The 9,560-nt window shown below is 43.5% G+C and overlaps 1 protein-coding gene across 2 annotated transcripts in view; it reads left to right on the forward strand.

The window, feature by feature from the left end:
• Nucleotides 1-9,560, forward strand: part of SH3TC2 (SH3 domain and tetratricopeptide repeats 2) — a 68,195-nt gene that overhangs the window by 50,597 nt on the left and 8,038 nt on the right. For both annotated transcript variants that reach the window (XM_004384916.1, XM_004384917.1), the window contains 2 exons: nucleotides 4,894-5,044; nucleotides 7,244-7,366. In XM_004384916.1, the coding sequence (XP_004384973.1) occupies nucleotides 4,894-5,044; nucleotides 7,244-7,366 (274 nt within the window). The remainder of the gene's footprint in view (nucleotides 1-4,893; nucleotides 5,045-7,243; nucleotides 7,367-9,560) is intronic.

The raw sequence follows: 9,560 nt of genomic DNA on the forward strand, positions 1-9,560 counted from the left end.
TTTCCAAATAAGGTCACGTTCACAGGTACCAGGGGTTAGGACTTCAACATGTCTTTTTACGGGACACAATTCAATCCATAACACCAAGTAACTTGCAGGAGGCCACACAGCAGAGATTGATATTCAAACAGTCTGAGTCTAGAGTCCCTGCCAAACAAACAAACAAACAAACAAAAAACCCGTTGCCGTCGAGTAAATTCTGACTCATAGCGACCCTATAGGACAGAGTAGAACTGCCCCATAGGGTTTCCAAGGAGTGACTGGTGGATTCGAACTGCCGACCTTTTGGTTAGTAGCTGAGCTCTTAACCACTGCACTACCAGAGCGCCAGGGGTCAGCAAACATTTTCTGTGAAGTGACAGATAATAAATATTGTAGGCTTTGTGGGCCATATGGTGTCTGCAACAACTACCGTGCTCTGCAGTTGTAGTGCCAAAGCAGTTATAGACAATATGTAAATGAAAGAGTGTGACTTCATTCCAATAAAACTTTATTCACAAAAGTAAGTGGAAGGTTGGATTTGGTCCCTGGATCATGGTTTGCCAACTCCTGGTCTAGATTGCATATATATATATATATATATATATGTATATATATGACTACTCTATGTGTTCTGCCTGTTCAGCCAATAATAATCAACCTAGGTAAACAGTAAGTGTGGATGGCTATATATTAAAACCTCATGGAATTGTATGGATGAAAATGGCCTCATTTTCTCATTTTTCATGTGGTCCTAGCCCTGCCTACTTCAGAGTCCAGACTGATTGCACCACTAAATGCTGGTTTTGCTGTCATTAGCTCAGATCCCTGACTTCCCAGTTTAAGGGGGTTTTCACTATCCCATGCTGCCTTTCTCTGGATTGAATAGAACAAAACAAAACAAAACAAAACAGTTGCCATCAAGTCGATTTTAACTCGTGGAGACCCCATGTATTGCAAAGTAATACTGCTCCATAGGGTTTTCAAGGCTGTGACGTTTCAGAAGCAGATCATCAGGCCTTTCTTCTGATACGCCTTGAGTGGGTTTGAACCACCAACCTTTTGGTTAGTAGTTGAGTGCTTAACTGTTTGCACCACCCCTGTGGATTTTAATTTCACCTATTTGAAAGATTTTCTCTAGGATTTAGAGGTAAGAGATGGTGGGTGGGCAAATAGACGCTGAAAACTGTTGCCCCCCCCACCTCAGGTTTTGTCTTTGGGATACTTTGCTGCCACTTTTTCAATACCTTCAGGGTCATACCCTCTTTTGCCTTCAGGGTGACAACTGCAGAATCTATTTTGATAAAGTTCTTAAATCTCTCAATAGGAGGCGTCCTTGAGGGTCTTGTTATCTACCTTCAAGTGACACAACACAGATTGGCACTTTGCTCTAGAACTGAGTCTGGTGGGGTCCGGGAAAACTTCATGGTTGTATTGCATCAATTCAACAAATATTTACTGAGCATCTCTGTGATCCGGAAACTGTGCTAAAGACTGGACCAAAGAGGCTCAGTCCCTGAGCTCACAGAGCATACAGACTAGTACAGGCAATAAGCGTCATACAAAGATCACCAAACCCATTGCTGTCAAGTCAATTCAGACTCATAGCAACCCTATAGGACAGAGTAGAACTGCTCCCATAGGGTTTCCAAGGAGTGGCTCGTGGATTTGAACTGCTAACCTTTTAGTTAGGAGCCAAATGCTTAACCACTGCCCTACCGGGGTTTCCAAGGAGCGCCTGGTGGATGTGAACTGCTGACCTTTTGGTTAGTAGCTGAACTCTTAACCACTGTGCTACCAGAGTTTCCACTCAATAAATAGGAGGTAACAACTGCCACCTTTTCTGTTGTTATTATGAGACTAAACAGTAAAGAGCTCAAAATGAAAGCTTTAGAAATGTGTAGAGTAAGTTTGGACAAGTTTAAAAACAAAAACAAAAGCAAAGCTAAATCAACTTAGATTCTTCATTTGCAAAATGGAGTAAGAACTCTTACTACTTCGGGTTTTAATGAGAGAATGTATACTCAAAGTAAGGAGCCCTGGTGCTGCTCAGCTGCTAAACCAAAGGTTGGAGGGTCAAACCCACTCCACAATTCCATGGGAGAAAGGCCTGGCAATCTGCTTCCATAAAGACTGCAGCCAAGAAAACCCTATGGGACAGTTCTACTCTGCAACATAGGTTGCTATGGGACAAAAATTGACTTGATGGCATCTAACGACAATAACAACACAAAGTGTTTATCCCAACACCTAGCACACAGTAGTCCATAGTGAGTGACAGTTCTTATTGAAACAGGACATGATCAATTAGGGTAGACTGGGCTTTGGCCAGCCATCAGACAGACTCATCAGGCAAAGCATGGGCTGGTGAGAGGAAGTCTGGGAATGCAGGTACATCAGGGTCACCTGGTTATAGGCTCATGGCTGATGTCCAGGCAGGAAGAAAGAAATAGGGACTCAGCCCCAGAGACTGACCTTTGGGTGGAGAAAAAATTAGAAAAAGAGAAGAATCAAGATTGGAAAGGAGAGGAGATACCACAACAGGGCTCAGGTGTTGGTGGTCCAAGTGTGTACAGAAACTAGGAACCAGGATGAACTGATGCTGGTCCACTGGCCGTGCTCTTTACATCTTTTGATTTGGAAGCCAAACCAGACCTTGAGCTTGTGGATGGTAGTTGGAGGAACTGAGACACTGAGCCATTCCAAGCCAAGCCAGTGGCTCATCTGACATTGATAGATGTACAATAATGGGGTGGTGAGTGGTGATACGAAAGAACCATGGAAGGTGGAGACCACCTCCCAATTTTAGATTGTAAAGGTACTTGTTTTTTACTGGAGACCATGGATCAGATGGAAGTCTTGGTGGGAGGCAGTTGTCTTTGGAAAACTCTGCATCATTCACATGAGTCTTCATTGTGCAGTGGGAGGAGCCAGGTCCACCTAAGTTCTGCTTTCCCTAGATACAGTGTTTCCTGTAGAGAAATCCTGATCTCCTCTTCCATGGTCACAGTGAACTCAAAGAGAAAAATATCCAAGAAATGCCTGTTCTGTTAGTCAAGCTGTCTATAAAAACTCCAAACCCTGGGGCCTGGAGAGAACAATGACAGCCCAAGAGCTCCCCAGGGCAGTAAATGGTAATACATAAAAACAGAGCAGTAAGTAAGATCAGGACTAGATTTATAGGTGTTGTCTTCATCCAACTGTTCCTTTGGGAGTGGGGAGAGAACTTTGAGGCTTGAGGCATGGTGTAGGTGAGAGAAGGACAGGGGCTTCTGCAGTGAGACACCTGTGGCTACTGTAGTTCAACCAGGGAAGTGGGTGACCACCTCAGCTTTGCATGGAACTTAGCTCACAGCACAATCTCAGCTGAAATTTGATATTCTGATACTTGAAAGAGGGCAGGCAGTGTTCGTCCTGGGATGCCAATAAATCTCATGTCAGGGACAGGGCAATGGGGAAAAGCTCACTGCCTGGCACTTTCTTCAGAAGGCCAACACCTGTCTCATTGGCAAAATGGATCAGGACCTCATTATTCAAAGGCAACCCTATGTTTCCATCACTAAGCACAGGGGCCCTGGGGGCTGGATTGCCCATGATGAGACAGTAACCCTGTTTGATGAGGGTCAACCTCTTAACTGTTCTCAGACTTACTTGATCATGATCAGTGTTTCTAGAAGGATGTTGCATGGTTCTGTGCAGTTGCTCTCACTCTTTGGTTACTATCACCTGAGGCTCCTCTTAGAAATTCAGATACCTGGGTCCTAACACTAATGCTTCTGATCCAGTCAGTCTGAGGTATACTGGGATTCTGGGTTTTCAACAAGCTCCTCAGGTAATGCTGATGCAGGTGGGCCATGAATCACGCTTTGAGGAATGTGGGTGTGGTGGGACTAGCCCTGGACTGGGACTCAGAAGAAGGGAGTTCTGGCCTTGGTCTTCCTCTAATATGCTGTACAACCTTGTGCAAGTCTCTGGGCCTGTTTTGTCTATAAAATAAGGGGATTGGACTAGATTAGCTGGTCTCAACCCAAGCTGCACAATACAGTCAGTTGGTAGTTTTGACAAAACACTGGTGCCTCGGCCACTCTCCCAGGAAGTCCAGGGCCTCAGGCTAGCATGACATTTCAATACACTGGGGAAAAGTTTGGCGGTGTATGTATGTTTAAAAACTCTAGATGAGTCTAACTGCTGCCAGGGTTGAGGCCTACTATCTAGATGATGCCCGATGTTCTTTCTTGTTCTAAAATTCTGTATCTGTGCAACACTACATTGCCTTTTGCCTCATATCCTCATTAATCCCTGGTGCGATGGAGGAGTTCTTTTACATAAGACAATTTTCCAGATAATTAAAGAATATTCCTTTAAGCATCAATGTTTTAAAACTTTCACCCTACTTTGATATTTCTTCTTAACAAAAAATATCAAAATCTTTTTGATGATTTAAAGTCGCCACTATGATTGGTCATTTATTCATGTGTTCGTTCAATAAATATGCATCTGGCATTGACTGTGTCTTAGTGCTTATGAAAAAATATTATAGAGCAGTAGAAAGATGGATGGAACATGGGTCAGGACATACTACTACTACTAATAAATAACATTAAACATTCATTAGGTGCTTACTACATGCCAGGCACTGTTCTAAGCACTATAGTTTTATTAACTCATTAACTCCTCCCAATAACCTTCTGAAATATATTTCACAGATGAGAAAACTGAGGCACAGAGAGGTTTGGTACTTTCTTAAAGTCACACAGCTGGCTGAGGCAGAGATGGGATTCAAATCAGGCCCCTACCTCTCTGTGTGATCTGGGACAGAGTCATTCCCTGCTAGCACTACGGTATCCTTCTGTGCTGGGTGGCCTCTGAGGTCCCTTTGAGCATCATGCTCATGACTCCATGTCCTCCCTCCAGGTCCCTCAGGAGATCCCTCAACTGCATCAAGGAGAGCCTGCGTATCTTCATCGACCTGGGGGAGAGAGACAAGGCGGCTGAGGCCTGGCTTGGAGCTGGGCGCCTCCACTACCTCATTCAGGAAGACGAGCTGGTGGAGCTGTACCTGCAGGTAGGTCTCCCACAGAGCTCTCAGGGACTCTCCTGACTGGGATCACTTGGGAAGGCAGCTATGCCCTCCAAACTGACCAGCTGGAACCAGAGAGATGATATCCATGCCCAGCTCTTCACATATTGGACTGCTCAATGGACACTTGACAGAAACCAGGGTGGGTTGACAGACTGCGTATAGGTGGCAAACAGCCAGCCCTTGAGCCAGCAGCCTGAGTTCACTTACATGCGTGAGCCCTGGAAGGCAGTGAGGGCCGATTTCCACCTGACATGACAAATATATCCATCTTTCCAAAGCTGGACACACTTTTTGATTTCAGGATTTTGCTGCAATTTGAGGCAAGTGTGGTGTATGCAGGGTGTTAACATCATTGTTCTATTATGATTTTTTGTTGCATACATTTAATATCTGATATGTGGTATTAAAGGCTTGGGCTTTGGAGAGAGACAGACCTGGCATCAAATCACAGGGCCATCACTTATGGACTGTGTGACCTTGGGCTTGTTACATGAGCTCTCTGGGTCTCAGTGTCTTCCTGGGGCAGCATTGTCTTTTAGAGTGAGGATTAGGTAAGATTATATATATATATGTATATATGTGTCTATATGTACATACACACACACACATACACACATATGTATATCACTTTCATGTAAATGCATACTAAGTATTTACTAAGTGCTTGGAACTCAGTAAATGCTTAATAATGGTTATCTCATTGTATTATTATTATTATTATTATTTATGCTACACTGACATTAAATAACATGATGGTATATAAGAAGTTTTGTTCAGTTAGAAATATACCCAATACGTTTTCTTTCCTCCCCTTTCTTATTTTTTCTCTTTTCACTCCCTATCCCTTCCTCCTTACATTATTTCTTACATTTGCACAAACTCACTTCAGCTGAGACTGTATAATGGCTGTACAACGTTGACTGAGTGCTTACTATGCACAGGAGACCTTGCTAACATTCCCACACATTATCCGAATCCTCATTAAATGCAATAGGAGTTTCTATTATAGTTTCTATTTTACAGATGAGGCTCAGAGAGGTTGAGTCACTCGCCCAAGGTGATATAGGTAATAAGTGTGGGAGCTGAGATTTGCACGCAGGTAGTCTGGCTTAAAGCCCTCATTCTCAATCTCTACACTTCTCTGCCTTGGAATCTTCAAGGGCAGGGTTTTCAGGAAGCAGAAAATTCCGTCTTCTCCTTTCACACTGTGGGAGGCTGAGGCCCAGAGGGGGCTGCTTGGGTTGTGCATTGCATCGACGGCAGAGCATCCTGACTCCAGGATTTCCTCTCACTGCCTCTCCCTCTGTGCAGCCACACATTCAGTACCATTATCTGGAGGGTCTTGCACCTGCAGTTAGATGTTCATGGGCCAGAACTGGTCCCAGACACCACTCAACCACAGACTGCCACTGAGCTTGACGTTCTGCTGGGTCATTGCCATTGAGATTCTTCATTCTCCTACCTGAGGCTCTTTGAGGTCCTGTGACTGTGCTGAAGATGCAGTGGTACATTTTCCACCATCAGCTTCCTCATCACATTTTGTTTATATGGAATAAGAAATAGCTTGCTAGAGATAAAGAGGTCATGGGACTGGAGAAGGGTATTTACTGGCCACTAACTCTCGTTATGATGTTGGGGAGGTTCCTTATTCTTCATAAGTCTCAATTTCCCCATTTGGAAAGTGTAGGTGTTGACCTAGATCACTGTTTTTCCCAACTTCAGTCATTTACATATGAAGTTCATGGTTTTGCCCGAAACATGAACCTTCTGTACCATGATTTACCTATTTTTCTTTGACTCAATTTTAAATCAACTTAGCTTGTTAAACTTAACCTTATCTTAAACAGTGCTATCTGAAGTCACAGGTTTGAGATATTATTAATTTTTTTTCTAAAACACATTAAAATAAATACCTAACTATTAAATGATAAACTTTTGTATATATACTGCTGAAAATCATCTCGTATTACCAAAAGTGATCTTTCCTGCTATGATGGGGAAAAGCTGGATCAGAAAATCTCTAAGATTTCTTAGCAGCCCTCTGAGTGTGAAGGACAATTCAGGATGTGGGGGACTTCAGCAGAGAGTTAAACTAGTTGGTCAGGATTTTGCTACTGCTAATCCTGTGGAGGTTTGGAAACTTCTCTGCCTTTGATGGCCATCTTTGTGTCCCACCTCCAGGCAGCCATCCAGACAGCCCTGAAGTCCGATGAGCTTTCTTTGGCTCTCAAACTCTATGAAGAAGCTGGTGACGTGTTCTTCAATGGGACCCGCAACAGGCATCGTGCAGTGGAGTATTACCGAGTAAGTCACGGGCTGTGCAATGCGCTGAGCTGGGCCTGGTAGGGCCACACTGGACTTAGTCTGGGGTCCCACTTCCCCTCCCTGGCTGGTATTTCTTTTTCTTCCCTTCCTTATCCAGTATCCACATGCTCTCTCTCTTCTTCTCTCTAGTGGGCCCGCATGGAAGGATCTGATAAACTCAGTCACTCTAAGGCTTGATAAATTATCCTTGCTGGGATTTGTTGTTATTATTAGCTGCCCTGTCATGGCTACCCTATGCACAATGGAATGAAATGCTGCTTGGTTCTGGGCCATCCCCATGATTGGTTGTGGATTGGCCTGTTGTCATCCACAGAGTTTTCATTGACTGATTTTTGAAAGTAGATTGCCAGGCCTTTCTTCCTAAGCTGTCTTAATCTGGAAGCTCCACTGAAATCTGTTCAGCATCATAGCAACACAAAAGCCTCCACTGACAGTTGGGATTATACCATAACAATTACGCCTCTTAAATGGATGGTACTTAACAGTTTGTAATCCACTTCGGTGGACAGAGTGTTTCCTGTGTACCACAGGTGACATGGGAGCTCATTTAAAGTGGTAGATGGATGAACATTTTTGTTTTATTTTTTCCCCACACAAAAATTTATACATACATTGTTATGTGACTCTAATTTCTCTCCCCATACTGTGACAGCGCACTCCTCCTTTCCAGTCCTGATTCCCCATGTCCATTCAACCAGCTCCTAACCTTCTCTGCCTTCCCATCCCACCTCCGGACAGAAGCTGCCTATTTAGTCTCTTGTATCTACTAGAGCTAAGAGGCACACTCATCATGAGTATCACTTTATGTCCCACAGTCCAGTCCAATCCCTGTCTGAAGAGTTGGCCTCAGAAATTGTTTTAGTTCTGGGCTGATAGAGAATCCAGGGGCCATGCTTTCTGGGGTACCTTCAGTCTCAGTCAGACCATTAAGCCTGGTCTTCTTACTAGAATTTGAGTTCTGCGCACCACATTTCTCCTGTTCCATCCGGGACTCTCTGTTGCGTTCCCTGTCAGGGTGGTCATTGGTGGTAGCCGGCCACCATCTAGTTCTTCTGGTCTCAGGCTGATGAAGTCTCTCGTTTATGTGGCCCTTTCTGTCTCTTTGGCTAATACTTTCCTTGTGCCTTTGGTGTTCTTCATTCTCCTTTACTCCAGGTGGTTGGGACCAATTGATGCATCTTAGATGGCTCCTTGCAAGCTTTTAAGACCCCAGACACCACTCACCAAAGTAGGATGCAGAACATTTTCTTAATAAGCTTTGTTATGCCAATTGACCTAGACGTCCTCTGAAAGCATGGTCCCCAGATCCCTACCCCTGCTACTCTATCCCTCAAAGTGTTTGATTGTATTCGGGAAACTTGTTAGCTTTGGCTTAGTCCAGTTGTGCCGACTTCCCCTGTAGTGAGTGCTGTCCTTCCCTTCACCTAAGATAATTCTTATCTACTATCTAGTTAGTACGTAATGCTCACCCTTCCTCCCCACCCTTGTAACCATCAAAGAAAGTTTTCTTCTGTGTTTAAACTTTTTCTTGAGTTCTTATAATAGTGGTCTTATACAATATTTGTCCTTCTGTGACTGACTAAATTCACTCAGCATAATGACCTCTAGCTACCTCCATGTTATAAGATGTTTCATGGCTTCATCGTTGTTCTTTACTGTTGTGTAGTATTCCATTGTGTGGATATACCATAATTTGTTAATCCATTTGTCTGTTGATGGGCACCTAGGTTGTTTCCATCTTTTTGTTATTGTGAACAGTGCTGCAGTGAACATGCGTGTGCATATATCTATTCGTGTGATGGCTCTTATTTCTCTAGGATATATTCCAAGGAGCGGGATAGCTGGATCGTATGGTACTTCTATTTCTAGCTTTTTAAGGAAGCGTCGAATCGATTTCCAAAGTGGTTGTACCATTTTACATTCCCACCAACAGTGTATAAGTGTTCCAATCTCTTCACAACCTCTCCAGCATTTATTGTTTTGTGTTTTTTGGATTAATGCTAGCTTTGGTGGGGTGAGATGATATCTCATTGTAGTTTTGATCTGCATTTCTCTAATGGCTAATGATTGTGAGCATTTCTTCATGTATCTGTTAGCCACCTGAATATCTTCTTTGGCGAAGTGCCTGTTCATATCCTTTGCCCATTTTTTAATTGGGTTATTTGTCTTTTTG

Source organism: Trichechus manatus, unplaced genomic scaffold (assembly GCF_000243295.1).
Source record: "Trichechus manatus latirostris isolate Lorelei unplaced genomic scaffold, TriManLat1.0 scaffold00130, whole genome shotgun sequence".
Classification (NCBI taxonomy): domain Eukaryota; kingdom Metazoa; phylum Chordata; class Mammalia; order Sirenia; family Trichechidae; genus Trichechus; species Trichechus manatus.